The sequence below is a fragment of the Passer montanus genome, unplaced genomic scaffold (assembly GCF_014805655.1).
Source record: "Passer montanus isolate IOZ18808 unplaced genomic scaffold, ASM1480565v1 scaffold6, whole genome shotgun sequence".
Lineage (NCBI taxonomy): Eukaryota > Metazoa > Chordata > Aves > Passeriformes > Passeridae > Passer > Passer montanus.
This window is the reverse complement of record NW_024371037.1, coordinates 7,568,433-7,586,629: the sequence shown is the minus strand read 5'-3', so window position 1 is coordinate 7,586,629 and position 18,197 is coordinate 7,568,433. Positions and strand designations below refer to the sequence as shown.

Genomic DNA, 18,197 nt, shown 5'->3' with positions numbered 1-18,197 from the left:
TCCGGTTTAATACAAATTCTCTTTTATATAAATGCCTACTTTTGTATATATATATATTTTATACAAAATATAAATACACTTCAGGTTTCTTTGTAGATCACTTTGAATCTCTGCTTATATCCTGATGTAATGCACTGCTTTAGGCTGTTTTCAGGCTGCATTGCCATTTAGTCTTTTCTAATGCAATCTCCTCTGGGACTGGGACTGTAACACTGGATCTTTTCTAATGCAATCTCCTCTGGGACTGTAACACTCTGGGTAGCTGTTGCAGTCATTTAACACACAATTAATATGGTTATCTATAACTGTGATCCCAAAGTATTCATTAATGAAACTGCTGCTGCACAAAAGATGACAGCAATCATCAGTATGGAAGGGCCAGGTTATTTTAAAGGGGAATGAGAGAAAGAGATTGAAGTAACAAGGGAATACTGTATAGGAATACAAAATGCAGCACTAAGTGGGAACAAATACTTTAAAGTGCTTTCCATTGAATATTTACTTCAGTGGACCCAGCAGGTCTGTTTAACAGGGCTTATTGACACATGTAGAATTATTTAGGGGTTTTTTTGGTATATTATCACCTAAATGTTGTCTTGGGTTCAGTGCTTGAAGTTGTGGGAGCTGTCATGGCTCCTTCTGGGCCTTAGCACCACTGAAGTTGTTATCTCCAGGGAGCATGAGGGAGGTGAGCCCTGACTTGGATAGTTTGGAATAAGTTCACAAATTTTACTTCTGTTCCATAAAAAGGCAAAGAAAAGAGTAGGGTTTTTTTTAGGTGTGCTTGAGAACTTGAGGCAGCTAGCAGTGCCAAGACAGCAGTTTGTAATTTCCTGTGCTTTAACTGAAAATGACAAATAACACTCCATGTTGTATTACTGGAAGTAGTAAATGATAGTGAATATTGTATACTATACTTAAGTGTAGAGAAAAATTTTCTCACACCTTGGTACTTCTGTAATTCTTGTGCAATGATTGGCAGGGTATCCAAAGATATTTATGAAACTTCTGTGAAACTTCAGCATCACTTGTCCAGCTGCATGATGAATCTACATGCAAACCTGGAGGTTGTGTGTTGTCTCAGAAGTACTTGAAAACAATACTTTGATGAGTGATGCTGTCCTAGAAATCGACATGATTTGTAATTTAGAGATATCTCTGCTGCTCTCCTTTAGTGTCATTGTTGACTTTGTGTTTTGTCCTGTTTGGACCACATTGACTCCTAATGAGGCAGGTTCTGCTGTTTGTAGTTGGAAGAAACAATAAACCAGATCTATCTGCTGTATAATCTGATAAGATTGCTGTGAAAAAAGCAAAGGCTGTCTGAGTTGGGACTTGACTCTTGAGCTTTAACTGAGCTCCACATGAAGCATAAAATGTGTTTCTGTTTAAGTTGAAATCGTGGATTATCAGGATTTCATGGTAAAATGTCAATATATGGTAAAAAGACTGTTCTCATAGTTTTGGCAACTCTCTTGGGAAATTTGATCTAAGAAATTTGTATCTCAGAATATAGAATCACAAGAAAAAATGGATGAACTTGAGTGTAGCAGAGAGAACTTTCTGTATAATTGATAGATCTGACCTGAACTTGGCTTTGCCTTTTCTGCTCTTTCAGGAGAGACCAGGTTTCTGTGGAAATTTTCCCCTAGGCAGTTCACACAGACTGATAACTTGTCCTCAATAAAAAGTGAAGAGGGAAGATACTTTTTTATCATTTCTTCTTTATGGAGCCAGTGGAATAACACTTAAGGTGTTTGTGCTCAGAGAATAGGAGATAGAACATTTTGTGTTTTGGCTTTTTGGACCAAATTAAAGTCATTCGGTCAAAAAGCAAAGATTTTAGAAGCCTCCATATAGAGTGTGTGCTTCTTGCTTGTCTCTCAGGCTTCTTAACATTCTCTACCTAGTGCAAGTGGAAAATGCTCATTTTTTAAGCCTGTTTTACTCCAGAACTGTTTGATTACTTTGTTTGTCTGGGTCTAAATAAAGTTGATGTGAACTCATAACACAACTGTTGCGGCTTGGGAATAATAGTGCTCTGTCCAGTCAGTTGTTAGATTCCTGTTGGGTTTGATCTTGAGTGTTCCCAGTGTAAAGAAAATTGATTTATATTTTTGATCATTGAGTATGAATGATTTTTGGTTATCAATATAAACAGTTCTAGCTGTGAATTTTCACAGAGCTGGGAAAACCCTTGGCCTCTTGGATTTTCACAGTAAATCATACTTAGGATTTCATGAGCATTTTGAACTGATTAATTAATTTGCATTTTGTTTTGGCAAGATGTGATCCAGTTTTAATGATGGTTTCTGGAAAGTGTCTTAGGTGTATTGCACCCAGAGCCTGAAGTTTGTAGGTGATTTGTGCATTGTCACATTTAATTTAAAACTGATAGCTGGGCAATGTCACTGAGAATGCTGGGCAAAAAACTTCAGTACTGTCATCTATCCTGATGCTAGCAAGGCTGTCCAAGCTAGTTTGACTGAGGCAGCTGCATGTTTTTGGAAATGTGCAAGCTGTTGAGTGCACAAGTGTCCAGCTGTTGAAATAGTAAACTCAGTGGGAGAAGGGTGGAGAGGATAGGGAAAGGAATCCCTGTTCCTGTCTCAATAAACAATGAATAAAAACAGCTTGTGGTTGACATTTTCCTTTCTAGAGACAGTTAATGTTAGAAAATGGGTGGTTTTATTTTTTCCCCCCCTTATGATATTTCTCAACTTCATGAAAGTGAGAATCCCATCCAAATAATAGTTCATCAGTACGTTTACTTCTCTGGGGGTGGAGGGAATAATTTGTGAGTGCTTTCAATTTGCCCTGACCCTTCCTAGCAAACAATGGAGAGGCCCTGGACTTAAAGGCAGTGACTTTGCTCTTCAGTTGGTCTACCTTTTTGAGACACTAATTTTTTTCAATTATTTGGTTTTGTATTTGACTGTTTCTCTTAGGAGAACATTTTGTTTCCTGCTCAGTTTGTAACTGGCTAGAATGTTCCAAAGTCAGCAGTCTAGAGCCCTGGGTGAGGAGTTTGGGTCGTGCTTTAAGTCACTACCACTGCTCTTAGGGACAAAAAACCTTTAGAACTTGGAGTCCTGCCTGTCCCATGCTGGAGAGCACAAGAACCTTGATGAGAATCCTACCAGAATGCAATTCTGCTTCTTGGAAATTAAGGTAAATATTTCCCTCCGCTGTCCACTGTTGCTTGGTTGTTTTGGTTTTTTTCTTTTTTTTCCTCTCTAATAGTTTGCACCTCAGTCCTGTCAACTTTGTTTGAGAAAAAAAAAATTCCCTTATTTTCTAATGTTTATGTACATGAGAAAATAACATTTGTCTCACTCTTTTCCTATGCTACAGATGCAATGGATCAGCTTGAGCAGAGGGTAAATGAATTTTTTATGAATGCAAAGAAAAACAAACCTGAATGGAGAGAAGAACAAATGACATCAATCAAAAAAGTAAGGATATCATAAGAGTGGGTCAGATTTTTCTTTTGCAAACTAAGACAACCTTAGGAAAAAATAGTTTATGATTGATGGGAGATTTAAGTGTTCAGAACTGTGCCTTCCCTTGGGCTTTCATAGAGGTGGATGGAATTACCTTGGAGGAGAAAAGTGAGTGAAAGGTTTCTTTGATCAAGAATTTCTCTGAAGTTTTACTGAGCACTTGCTAGCATTTAAAAAAATGTAATCCTGAAATGGTGAGGAAGCCTGGTACTAAAATTGGAGCTCACATTTTTTCTTTCTGTTTGTGTGACATGAAGTTGTCCTTTCTTGTAGAGGATATTTTTCAAGCTTAGATTCAGCATTTCCTGTGATTTTCTGCCTATGTCCTTCTACACATTATTACACATATGTCTATTTATAGACATATGTATAACATGTATGTCTATACATATGTATTATACATATGTATACATTATGTATAATACATGTTGTATTTATGTATTATATATACATAAATACGTGTATCTATAATACATAAATATACATTATGGTCTAATTATACATATGGTCTATTTAGCTTGAGAAAGGGAGGAGTAAGAACATGAATATGAATGTGTTTTGTGTTATCCTTCAATACTTGAACATTAGTGATGGTATTTTTAGCAATGTAGTCCATCATTTTGTCAGGAGAAACTCCTTTGTAGTCTCCTACAGAGGCTACTTCAGCCCCTAATTTGGGTAAGGGTTGTTTTCTTCTTTAATTAATGCAAATAGGTTTTTAAATTCTAAGAAAAGAAAAAGGTCAGAGCTCTGACTCCACTAGAATAAATCAAAATTTTTCTGTTGACTTTAGTTTTCACGGAAGATACTACTCAGTGGAAATTGAGAATTAAAACGTAGTAAAATCTGTTCAAATCTAAAGTAAAAACATTTGAAAACATACCTTTAAAAAAAAGTTTTGTCTGTGAATATTCATTGGTTAGAGGAGGCTTTTGGATTGTTTTATTCAAATTATGTAGAATGCACTTATGAGTTAGAGGAACTTATTTAAAGTAATTTAAATTATATACAGTATTATCTCTGTTTAACTAGAGTGCTGGAAAGGCCTCCCCACAGGGTACTTCAGCATCATTTTTAAGAACAGTAGGATTTGTTGTGGTTCTGAAATAAAAGACACGCTCTTATTTTAAGTCCATGACATGATGCTGTGTAATATAAAATAAATCCAAGATTGTTTAATTTCATGTAACATTTCTTGCAGAAATCTAAATATCACTCTAGTAGGAGGTGTCTCCTTCTTGTAATTTGGCTTTTTCTAAGACAGAGAAAATAAATTAATATAAATTATATCTCTCATTAACAATTCAGATGATTGTTGTTTTCAGTAAAATTTCAGTCTTTCTGAAAACTGACTTAAATTTGTCCTTTTGACTTACATTTTGTGCTTCATAACAGCAGCTTAAACTTACTGAAATGAATTTTGTTACATTAATATTTAAAAAAAATTCTCTTTGTAACAGGATTATTATAAGGCTTTGGAAGATGCAGATGAAAAAGTGCAACTGGCTAATCAAATATATGATCTGGTAAGTGGACACAAGACTTGTGGTGAATCACCTAAATTTATGCCCTAAGAAGTTCTAAGCATTTTGATAAGCACTGCAGTCTTGCTGCAGTGTGCTGTACTTTTATGTTGTCTGCATACAGATGTTTTGCTGGTGAAAGAAACATTTAATATTTTATTGACTTTTAAGAATTTTGGGTAGTAAGTGTCACTTAAATATAAAACAGAGAAGTAGAATTGGAAATCATAAGATTTTAATGCATAGTTTCAGCCTGTTTAGGAGACTGGTTGAGGGAATCCCTTGTGATACAGTGTTGAGGAGTCTAGGAAGGCTGGACATTCTTCAGGAAGGAAATCTTAAATGTATAGGAGCAACCCATCCCCATCCCAAAACAGAAGCCAGCAGGGAAATCCAGCCTGGCTAAATACAGAGCTTTGGCTACTCTTCAATTTGGGGAAAAAAATAGAGTGTATCATCTTGGGAAGAATGGGCAGGCAACTCAAGAGGACTACAAGGATTTCATGAGGTTATGTGGGGAAATAATTACAAGGGCCAAAGCCCATGTCAAACTTTATATGGTTACTTCTGTGAAAGACAAAAAATATTTTTAAAAATATATCAGCAGTAAAAGAAGGGCTGTGGACAATATCTATCCTTTACTGGATACAGAGGTAAACATAGTGATGGAGGATGAAGAAAAGGCAGAGATACTTAATGCCTTCATTGCTGTAATATTTAATAACAAGACGTGTTGTTCTCAGGGTACTCAGCCCCTGAGCTGGAAGGAGTGGGTGAGGAGCAGAATGAAGTCCCCATAATCAAGGGAGATCAGCAACTTGCTGTGGCCACTTAGACACACAGAAGTCTGGGGCTGTGATGGGATCCTCCCCACTGAGGGAGATGGTGGAAAAGGTCACTGAGCCACTTTTGGGTATTTACCAGAGGTCCCAACTGACTGGAAATTAGCAATGTAATGCCTGTGTACAGCAAGGGTCAGAAAGAGCATCTAGGGAAGTAAGGGCCTGACTTCAGTGCTGGGGAAGGTCATGGAGCAGATCATCCTGAGTGTCATGACACAGCACAAGCAGGACAACCAGGGGATCAGGCCCAGGCACGTGGGTTTAGGAAAGGTGGTCTTGCTTGACTGACCTGATCTTCAATGTTGAAGTGACCTACTTAGTACTTGAGGGAAAGGCTGTGGATGTTGCCTTCCTGGACTTTAGTAAAGCCTTTGATGCTGTTTCCTACAGCACTCTCCTGGAGAAACTGGCTGCTCATGACTTGGGCAGGTGCACTGTTCATTGGCTGAAAAATGGGAGGGATGGCCAGACCCAGAGAGGGATGGCATGTGATTTAAAGTTTATTTATTTTACATTTCTCAAGAGAACAGGATGTGCAAGTCAGACTACACTCAAATATAGAAGACATAAAACAACTGCTTTAGTTTTACTACAACTAGGCAAAAGTTTGTTCCAGAAGTTGGAACTGCCCCTTCTCTTTTGCTTAGCCGGTAACTGGAAAATCTTCCCAGTCTTTAATAAAGATGGGTAAATTTTGCTGCATGATTACAGATGTAGAAAGTATTTGGAATGTAGTGTTTCTTTTCATGATAGTGAGTTGAGAATTTTTTTTTTAATTTTTAATACCCAAGAGCACATCATAGTTTGCTGAAACACCCAGGAGTCTCCACTTTCAGTTGAGACTCAGTACACACCAAATTTATTGGTGTTTATAGTGGCACACAAATTGCACACAGGTTTCAGTTTGGAACTTGCAATTTCCCCAGAGCAGCAGAATTTCAGCTGAATTCTATGTCATGTACTGTTCTTTCTCCTCCTCTTTAAGTTTGTATAACCAGAGCAAGTCTTCTTGTTCTTCATCTTTATTTCTGAAAAGAAGTGCCTTGGAGCTTTCCCTATGCCATTTTGGTGTTAACAGGAATGTTTCTGCTGAGGGAGGGAAATGGAGGTGACCAAGAAAATCCCTTCTGTGCATTATTGTGCTCAATGCTGCATGGCACAAATTACTGGAAGGGAAATACTTAGCAAGCCTGAGATTAAGGATGTAGATATTCATGTTCTAGAACTGGGTGCTATTTATTTTGCTTTGTCTAACAAACAGGTAGACCGTCATTTGAGAAAGTTGGACCAGGAACTCGCTAAATTTAAAATGGAACTTGAAGCAGATAATGCTGGAATTACAGAAATATTAGAGAGACGTAAGTATGCATGATTTTCTTTGAGAACTTGACAGACTTTCTGTCAAATTGCAGAATTAAAGTATCATACACTTGTTAGTGGCTGCCAGTATTTTCACCCATGTTTCAACCCACCTTGAAATTTTAGTTTAACCCACTCTCAAATTTTAGTTTCAATCTCAGTTTATACCAGTGAAATCAAAATACCTTTGAGTAAGTAGAATAATTTTTTTCACACAACTGTTGTCCTTGTGAATTGCTACAGTAAGATACATAGTTCTTTAAACCTGTTTTTAATGGTTGTAGGTACTCAGTCAGGTACTTTAGGTAAGCATACCACCTACCCAGTTGCAAGGGTAACATTTCTTCCTTGAACTGATTGCCACCAAACTAAAGAGAGTCATTATTTTAGTTTTCCCAGGACTTGGTGGTTTTCTATTTTAAAGGGGCAAGAATGGGTCTGTAATGGGCCAGTGAAGGTAAGAAACCTGCATGATAAATAAAACCATACTGGTATTTAGAATGTGAATAAAAATGTAAAGTTACAGCTTTTTTGCCAGCTTGGTGTAAAAGAATCTGTCTTTTTTGTACATATCAGCATTTAGACATCGAATTCAAATGCGAATGTGATAAATGTCTAAGCTGATGTAACTACTGTGATTATGGAGGCAGTGGTTGTCCTCATAGCCAAAGATAGTGAAAATTGACTTAAATCACTTGGGGATATTAGGAATAAGCATTCTGTTTTGGAACTTTTTGTGGCTGTGTTGTATAAACTGGGACTTTGGGGCTATTTTATTTGTAATTGCTATTACAAATAACAGGCACAATATAAGAAAACTCTAAATTAAGTGCTATTAATTAACTAGCAATTACAGAAAAGGACTAGTTGAGTTTATTTTAAATACCAGTTGGGTATTAGAATGTGTGCTCCCTTCTGTTGAACTATGTGTTTGGAGAGGTTGCTAGATAGGATTTCAAGAAATCAAAATAGAGAAACACTAGACTGCATGTTACATCTTTAAGGTTTGCTTGGTTTGAGGGTTTTGTTTCCTTGTTTGTTTTTAACTAAAGTTAAAAGTAGGAGACTTAATATTTTTGGCTTTCAGACTAAGTAAATACATAAGGTTGAAGTCCCACCAGATACATAAGGTTGAAGTCCCACCAGAGGGCAGCCTTTGGGCAAGTTCGTAACGTGATTGAAGTTCTCTCAGCCAAAATAGCTCCTTATGCTTTGATCCTCTTCTAGAATAATTATACTTAAACTTTTGTAATATTTAGGTATTACTCATGTGTTTCAGTGCTTTTTGAAAGCACTGGAAGAGGTAAAGAAATGCTGAGGCTAAAGATTTTGAAAAATGAATGTGAATTGCTTTCCTATTTTGTCTTCTGTGTAAATGTCAGTTGGTAGCTATTGCAACTACTTCAAAGTCTTTTTGTTAGAGATTGATGAACAAAATATTTTATATTGTTCCAAATTTATAGTCAGAGTCTCTACTATACTGTGATTATTTAGCCTCATCTTAATAACATGTTATTATAACATGTTATTAACATGTTAATAAATGTTATTCTTAGGCGTATACTTGGATTTATGCCTGTCTGACTTTTACCTTTTTTTTTGTACGGGGAGGATGGGGGTGGGGTTTGTTGTCGTTTTGTGGTTTTTTTTGTTTTGTTTTTATTTGTATTGTTGCTCTGTGTATTTTGGATGTTAAGAAAATTTGGATGATGATCTGCAGCCCTTTCTTTCAAATTTTAAATCATCTTGAAAGATGAAACTGCTGTTTTATTGAGTTTTGACTGAATGTGACAAGGTAGACTCAGTGGGACAAGATGCCTTGTTTATACAGTTTACATTGTTCAATCTTCAGTTCATGCTGGTGTAGATTGTCAGTACTTTTGGTGCAGCCATTCTGCAACTCATTTGATTAAGTAGCTTGGTGAGGGCAGTGTTGTTGGTTCTTATTTGCCTTGATTTTAAGTTCTTGATTTCAACAGTTGGACAGTAGCAGTTGTCAATTTTTATTTGAGAACTAATCTCACTGGTTCCTGGTTGTACTGTTGAAAGGGTTTCAACTCGAGCAAAAATTCTTCTGATTAAAATAAATATAACTGCATTGTGATTTTGTTAATATTTTAAAGATCCCTTTAGTATGTAAAAGTTAAAATGGTGCCAACTCTCAATTTTCGTGTCCTTCTTACCTCCCTCTTAGGATCTCTGGAGCTGGATACACCAGCACAGCCTGTGAATAACCATCACTCCCATTCTCACACTCCAGTAGAGAGTAAGTATTTGAAACTTATAAAGATGGCCACTTTTTATGTTTCCTTTTTTTTTTTTTTGAGTAGTATAAGGAAAGAGATAGTTCAGAACTTTTTTCCCTTCATCATTGCAAGGAGAAAACAAAGCATAATAAATACTGTCTGTTAAGAAGGGCACGAATGAAATAGGTTTTGCTGGTGGGAATTAGTTGAAAGTGCTAGCATAATTTGACTTTCAAGCTGAATAGATTTTACATTTCTCTTCATTTATTTAATTTAGAAAGGAAACACAATCCATCTTCTCACCATGGTACAACAGATCATGTTCCTGAAAAGAAGTTTAAATCTGAAGCTCTTCTATCTACCCTGACATCAGATGCTTCTAAAGAAAACACACCAGGTAATCCTAATTGTCTTTCATTTCATTGCTTTTTAGTCAGAAGAAGAGAAACTTAATTATATTTGTGAGTTAGTCTTCTGAAATCACAGAATCATGGAATAGGTAAGGTTGGAAGGGACCACAGTGCATCATCTGGTGCAGCCTCCCTGCTCAAGCAGGGTCATCCCAGAGCACATCCACAGCCTCTCTGGGCAACCCGTTCCTATGCAACCTGTCCTATGTGTGGCCACCCGCACAGAAGTTCTTCCTTATATTCAGGTGGAGCTCCCTGTGCATCCTCATAAGGGAGGTGCTCCAGTACCTTAATCATCTTTTTTCACTCTACTGGACCCACTCCAGGAACTCCATGTCTTGTACTGAGGAGCCCAGAACGGGACACAGCACTCCAGATTCAGCTTTGCTAGGGCCGCATGGAGGGTCAAGATCACCTCCCTCAACCTGCTGGCAATGCTTTTCCTAGTGCACCCCAGGACACCCTTGGCCTTCTCAGCCCCTAGGGAGCACTGCTAGGGACAGTTTGTTGTCAACCAGGACCTTGAGGTCCTTCTCCACAGGGTGGCTTTTCAGCAGGTCAGCCCACAGCCTGTGCTGTTGCCTGGGATTATTCCTCTCCAGGTGCACTGCACTTTCCTTTGTGGAATTTCTAGACCCTGTGCCATCAATAATGACCTTCTGGCATCCACCATTCAGCCAGTCCTCAATCAGAGGAATACTCCTTTCCCTGGGACTTTCAGTCATTTGAAACATGAGAAGTTGCAGGCATTCTTACTAATCTGTCTTCCATGAAGTGTGTCTGCTTTGTTGTCATTTAACAGCTGTTTCTTTTTATTTACACTTTGAGGAAGATAACAGCACAGTTTTGTTCAGCTAGTAATAGAAATATAAGAGATCAATGCATTATTTTCGGGAAGAAAATGCATACAACAATTTCCAAAGTAAGGGAAAGGAATTTTCACACCTTTTTTTTAAAGAGTTGGTCTGAAAATATTTTTTTTTCATGTGTTGTCTATTTCAAAAGAGAAGTATTTTTGTATATAGTGACTAAAAAAACCTAAACCTTTCTGTCTGTTCTCAATATTAAGGTGTTTCATAGTTTATTTTCTGAAAATAAAAGACTAAGGACTTACAGTACGTCAACTACCTCACTCATGTTTTAAGTCATTTCAGTCATATCTATTTCAGTTTTCTTTTGAAGAAACTTCACATGAGGTTGCAAATAAAATTCTGCAGCTGTCATTCTGCAGATGACCCTGGAAATTGTGTTGCATTAAAACTGACCTATAGTTTTTAGACTTAAGATTGTTGAAAGTTTTCCTTCAGAAACAGTATAGGTGTGTAATCATTCTTGCCCTCTTCTTGATGATTATAGTAGTGAGAATTGTTTCAATATAGGCTTATGTATAGCAGCTGCATCTGTTCTTTGATAGCTGAGTATCGTAGTGAGAGCTGTCATTCTGAAAGGACTCCTTGCACATGAGGATAGATAGGGAACAAACTCCTTTTTTTCTTTCCCCCATAAACAAATACTGGCTGTGTCTAATTACTTTTAAAACCTTTTTTCCAAATGATTAGACTGCTCTGATGCGTAAATGGAGTTCCTACTCTTTCACTGGTTGTCATATAACTTCTTAAAATGCAAAGGAATTTAGTTTCATTTTGAATTTCATAAATGTGTTCTATTCATCAAGGGTGTCGAAACAGTAATTCATCATCCTCTTCAAACAATGCATACAATACAAACTCTTCTCAACCATTGGCATCATATAACCTGGGCTCATTATCTTCAGGATCCGGGGCCGGTGCAATTACCATGGCAGCAGCTCAAGCAGTGCAAGCCACGGCACAGGTAATGTCAGAATATTCTTGTCATTCTGCCATCCGCTTGTGATTAAGAAGAAAGGCTAGTGACTGCTTTTTTTTTTTTTTTAAATCTGAATTCCCATGATCACTTTCAGCTGGTGTGATTCAGTTCTTATATCAGGATTTTATTAATATGCGACAGTTTCATCCTGTATAGCTTGCCTAAAGGGACAGCTTGTTTTCTGACTTTTCCTGGAAGATGTTCTCACACATTTAACTGCATTCTGTACATAATTTCATTAACAAGGTAACCTGTGCATATCATTAGCAGTTAGCAGCCTTATGTAGGAGCTTTACTGTGTAATCTGATACAGTATCAGCATTCCTTTTAGATGAAGGAGGGAAGACGAACATCCAGTCTAAAAGCCAGCTATGAAGCATTTAAGAACAATGATTTTCAGCTTGGAAGAGAATTTTCATTGTCCAGAGATTCAGCTGGATATTCATCATCAGCTCTGGCATCTACATTAACTCAGACGTTAAGTTCATCAACCACAGATTCACGAAGTGGCAGAAAAAGCAAGTAGGTTTTCTTACTTGTTGACTGCAATTATAACGTTGAAGACAGATGAGCTTTCTTTTAAAAGGTCATGGGCCATAATAGAAATACATTGTATTTAATATCTGTGGGGGGGAGTCAGCAGAAGGTAGTTACTGCCTCTTGGCCATTTTTGTGCAGGGCTGTGTTCTTTAGTCCTCCCACTTCTTTTTCTTTAAGCAAACTCACTCTATTGATTTGCTTTTTTATCTGAGATGCAGTCAAGTTTCTTCCCTCACTTTTCTATGTTTTGGAGAGATTTGATCTAACAGCAGTTGTTGGGAATTACTGTCCAAAGGTTTGTAGATGGTTTTGAAATAATCTGGAGATGTTTGATGCCAGTTTCAAGTAAACATGACACTTCCTAATGACTGACCATCTAGAACAGGAAATTAATTTCATTTCTGATTGAAGTGACGTTTTAAAACATTTTCAACAACACAATGTCACAACATATTCAACAATCAGAACTTGTACTTGAAAGAATTTGTCTCAAAATGCCCATCCTTTTAAATTGTCGTGAGTTTTTTTCTTCATTCAAATTTGTGTGTGTTCACAACTCAGTTAATAATGCTGTTTGAAAAGCATTTTTCATCTATGAATATCTTGGGTGTCAGGTCTGACCTATAAGCAAAAGCAGAGAAATTTTATTCTGGCACCATTCTTATGGAGTGATTGCTGATGCTTGAGTGGAGATTAACAGAGAGTCAGTCATCTTCAAAACAGTTATCTATTGTACATGACATATGACATTATTTATATGTAAATTCCTGTTTTATTGGTAACAGTTTTTATAAGGACTTGACACCAAGGCTATTGATGGAAAACTTTGTGAAGAAAAGCATTTGTTAAAGGCACTTGACAGTTTAGAGCTGTTAAATTCCATTGATTAGAACAGCTCATCCTGTGCTTGTAAGCTGGTGTGACTTGTTTCCTTTTCCAAGAGCATACAGTGGGTGCATGCCAGTGCTTGCAGTGGCTGAATGAAATGTGATGGTGAATGATAGCTTTGGGATTTACATACTGCTGTAGTTCAGAGTGAACAAAGTACTTGTTTAGTGATTCTTTCACTTGGCAGAAAATTAATCATCTATTCACTTTTCTTCCTTTTTTTTTCACTCTTCCTCAGAAACAACAACAAATCCTCAAGTCAGCAGTCCTCATCATCATCTTCTTCTTCCTCTTTATCATCATGTTCTTCTTCATCTGCGCTGGCACAAGAACTGTCTCAGCAAACAGCAGTAATACCAGAGTCTGATTCTAATAGCCAGGTTGATTGGACCTATGATCCAAATGAGCCACGTTACTGTATTTGTAATCAGGTAAGGATGGCCTCCAAATTGAAATACAACTACAGCTGCTGTTTTGATACAGCTGAACTTCCTTCTCTGAATGCTAATTTTGAAAAAACTATATTTTTACTCTTCTGGTCTGTTTTTGTTTACTTACTGGGGATATGAATAATGAACTGTTGAAGCTAAAAATAGTCAGTTTTTTAGGGATGTGATATCCTTGGAGAGTTTTAAATCTGGTAATGGAGACTACAGGAATAATTAAATTAAAAATTGAGGGGGGTCACAGTGAATTTAGTTTTTTATCTAATCTAAAATACACAGATGTAGGTTCTTTTGCATAAACAATTCTGGAAAATCAGTTCACTACAAACATTATGGTGTTTGGGTTGTGTAACAAAAGTAAAATGAAAATGTTGTTACTGCTGTTAATGAAAAAACTCCTCAAAGAAAGAAAATTGAATGTTGGCCCTTTCAAAATGTTAATTGCTAAGGGTTTTTTTCTTATTTTACTAGGTGTCCTATGGTGAAATGGTAGGCTGTGATAACCAAGATGTAAGTAACAAAGTTCAAAAGGTTCATGAGCGGCTTGCGCATATAACTATTGCTTGTGGGAGTTGCATTTTTTTTTGTTTGTTTTGAGTAGAGTTTTTTAGAGTAAAGTGCATATGATTTGAACCATCCTTCAGGAAACTTCTCGTATCTCCACCCAGCTTAGGTTCTTTTAGCAACCTGCAGCACTTGCTAGGTTCAAAAATGCCCTGCTTCAAAAGATCCTTTATTTCTGTGAATTTTCAGTTATTTCACTATTAATAAGAGTTGTCCTTTTCAAATAAAAAAGTTTTCAAAGAACAGTTGAATATAATCATGTATTTACTGGGATAACTACATTTAAACATAAGTGAGTGATAAGATTTCTTTGTCAAACTATTTCAAAGCACAACATACTTATTTTGCTCTGTAATGTGAGTCCATAGATTTTTTATCATTTTTCTTAGTGTACTGAGTGTATGTTGCAGTTCCTCACCTTTCCTTGTTTTGCCCTGTGACTTTTGTGAAATGCAGAATCTACGCTATCCTTTCGTGTTTCATTTTCATAGAATTGTATTTGTGATACACATTTTGAAAAAACCCCAAGTCACAAACCTTCTCTTTTAACTCCTTTTATAGTGCCCTATTGAGTGGTTCCACTATGGATGTGTTGGACTGACAGAAGCACCAAAAGGGAAGTGGTACTGTCCACAGTGTACAGCTGCAATGAAGAGAAGAGGGAGTAGACATAAATAAGTTTGTTCATCTGGAAAAAAATTGCATAATAAAGGTTTTATAAAGGACTTGGGAGGGGAGGGGCAACTCTCACCACACTTCCTTGCAACCACTGAAGAGTAACATAGCAATCATAGAATGGTATGGTTGGAAAGGACTGTAAAGATCTTCTAGTTCCAGCCCCCAGTCATAAGATCTTGAACTATTGGTTTTGCTAAGTCGTGTTTTAATATTGTAGGTAAATTATTTATGCACCTTGATGTGCTACAGATACTATTCCAGTGGGCCTTGGATTGTTCCAGTGGCAAGCATATGCAGATATTTGTACTATCAAACCATTTTCTCTAAGCAGTGGGCATTCTACAAGTACTCAATCTTCCAAAAATTCTGATAAGTCAAGATTTTAAATGTATGTTTTATATACAACAGATATATTCTGCTGCATGTACTGTACTCAAGAGCTGTTACGTAACACTATGTATATTAATAGTGCAAAAAGTCAGTGCTTCTGAAAGGAAAAAGAGACAGTGGTTTTTAAAATGCCTTTATAGCTTTGGTTCCTTATGAAACTTAATTCAGCAGGCTGAAGAAAATGGTTCTTGTATACAGCGGGCTGTTGTCCTTTAGGGTACTTGAGTATGTAAAAACAAAAATGCTGTAGAATACAACAAACTTGTGCCATTAGTCTTTATATGTTTCTGCTCCAGAGAAGGCAGGGGCCATAAGAAGAAAAAAAGGTGTTAAAGTGACGATAAATTTTTATACCAAATGTGTTTATTTTTTTGTGCAAGTAATCCTTTAAATTTGAATTGTATTAGGTGTAAAATAAAAGAACCTCAACTCCTCAGATTAATGTTTCCTGTACATTTGTCAAAAAAAAGGTCTCTCACTGAAATGGTTTCACAAACTTCCTTTTTTTTCTGGCTCTTTAATGCAGCAGCACTGAACAGAAAGATGGGGTTTATGCCTGTTTTTTCCTTCCTCCTTCTTTCCAGTATTAAGAAATATGCTTTCCCTTTGAAATAAAGATTTTACTTCAGCCCTGTGTTAGGCTGAAAGACTGTGGCTGTCATGTGGTAGCCTTCCAGACCCATGAAGAGAAGAGAGGGAGAGAAGGAAGCAGTTCCATTGCATGACCGTGCAAATAGTGTCAAGGGAATAAAAACAGATAGGTCCATTAGTAATAAGGAGTGTGTGCAGAGAATGAAAACAGGCTTCTGTCACACCATGTTTGTTCAAAATGAAAAAAGTAGGCATTTAAAGTCCATGAACTCAGGAAAAGTAGATGTGAAAGAAGGGAAATGTGATTATGGATGATAAATAGACTTTGGCAAAAGACTAGGATACAAGTTGGTGAAAATAAACAGCAAGGAGCAGTTAGCTAAAGTTCCCTTGAAACTGGGAACTCAACCCACTGTGTATGTATTTCTGTGGAAATCTCAGTCTAAAAAAACACTTGAAGACTAGAATATCTGGTTTTAAGTGAGGCTGTTGAGACAGTGGAGATAACAAAGTGTTTGTTTTGTGGGAAACTGGTGCCATGCTATAAATTGAAATTAAATAAGCAACCAGTAATCTAGACCCTCCTTAAACTGAATGTCTGTCCCAAAGGCTAAGAATTAAGTCCTTTGAGAATTAAGACTCTATACAGGAAAATCTCTCACTCAGCTGGTAACCATACCTAAAATGGTATCAAAACTACAAATAAAAATAAAACTTCAGTTTTAGGTGTAAATACTGGATCCCTGTTTCATTGTGAAATAGAAATTATTTTTTCATTGAGAAGTTAGAGAACTCACAAGAGGAAAAACGTGCCCTTATTAGTAAATTAGTATTTTGTGTCAAGGAAATGGAAATGGACAAATGTGAAAATGTGGGAAAAAATGCAATACATAGGTTAAAGATTTAGAACAATAAAACCTGTACATTTGTTTTCTAAATTGGAAGCCTGTGGTGAAGCTACCTGGTCAGGAGGTGATAAGACTGTAAAAGCACTGAGCAGTGTGGGTAGCTACATATTGAGAGAGTTCATGCCTCATGGTCAATAGAGTTGCTGGATGCTTCCCTAGGTGGACAAGCACAGGTGCAACATCTCTCATTAAAGCTTCACTGGTTGAAGAGGGCATCCCTTGACTGGGACATCCACACTCCTATTTGCAAAATATAATAATAAAAAGTAAAGGAATAAATTAGTAATATCTCCAACACGCACAGCTAAACAAGAGCAGGACTCTACTGCTCAAGAGTTACATAAGAGATCAGTTAAAGAGGCCTAAATGGGAACATAATATTTGCATGTATGTTGTTTTCTCAAAAAAAACCCAAAAATGGCAAGTGCTAAAAGCATCAGACCAATCTCATGACAGACTGTCTGATAAAGTGGAAAGCGTATTTAAACATTTTGCTAAAACAATGTAAATATAAAATAATATATAAAATAATACTTAGATTTCACTATATCTACAGCTGAGTCCTCTGAAGTAGGAAGTAAGGATCACTATGTAGGAAATGATTTGGAAGTTATTTAGTAATTTATGGAAACCCTAACTCGCTGTTCAGCAGCAGGTCACATAAGCGCTGAGAATGACTCAGCAAGAGATAAAAAATAAAACAATTTTACACCATGTAAATTGAAGGTGCAGTTAGGTCAGCATAGTGTAACATTCTGGTCTGCTCTGTTACAAACAGACAGAAAAGCTAGGAAAAGACTCAGTTGGAGGGTCAAAGCTGTATCATGACAACATAGCTGAGAAACAGATGAATTGTCTGGGACTCTTCTGGATGGGAAAGAGGCAGCTCCATGAGAATATAACAGGGATCTGAAAATTACGTAGTCATGTGAAAAGGTGTGTGTTTTGATAGAAGTGGTGGTATGGAGGTAGTCCAAAATGAAAAATGAGCAACTTTTTTTCACATGTGGCATGCTTACATTACAAAATGGGACATATAGCTAAGATCCCTGGATCAGAAACTCACTGAAGATTGATCACTAGAAGTCAAAAGTGTTTGTTGAGGGAATTGTTCCAGGTTGCCTCTGACAGTCCTAAAATCCTCTGGCACTCAATGAAAGCTATTTGATACCAGACACTATGTTAGACGACCTTCAGCATTAGGCAGTGTAGTTTCTTTTAGTTTCATGTCAATGTTACAGTATTTGGGTGAACTTTTAGGATGAGGGGTATTTGTAGTACCACAAACTGAGAACCAATGTACTAAGCACTCTAATGAAACAAAACACTCTATTCCTTGTAAGGAGTATTGTCTGTGTACACTGGGGAGCTGTAACTTTTGTTTATTCTAGATCTGGAATGAAAAAGGGGGAGAAAATACATTAATGGATACTAATCTGAAAATCCCACTAGGTTGTCTCT

At 36.8% G+C, this 18,197-nt stretch overlaps 1 protein-coding gene across 2 annotated transcripts; it reads left to right on the top strand.

The window, feature by feature from the left end:
* Positions 1–227: 227 nt before the first annotated feature.
* Positions 228–15,673, top strand: ING3 (inhibitor of growth family member 3). 2 transcript variants are annotated; one of them, XM_039726765.1, is made up of 11 exons: positions 228–3,171; positions 3,355–3,455; positions 4,964–5,029; positions 7,130–7,226; positions 9,422–9,493; positions 9,751–9,870; positions 11,559–11,716; positions 12,063–12,253; positions 13,398–13,590; positions 14,077–14,115; positions 14,731–15,673. In XM_039726765.1, exons 2-11 carry the CDS (start codon positions 3,360–3,362, stop codon positions 14,845–14,847), a joined length of 1,149 nt encoding a protein of 382 aa, XP_039582699.1. In that variant the 5' UTR covers positions 228–3,171; positions 3,355–3,359; the 3' UTR covers positions 14,848–15,673. The 2 variants fall into 2 exon arrangements, with proteins under 2 accessions (XP_039582699.1, XP_039582700.1); XM_039726766.1 differs by having other exon boundaries at positions 2,991–3,171; positions 11,658–11,716.
* Positions 15,674–18,197: the final 2,524 nt, after the last annotated feature.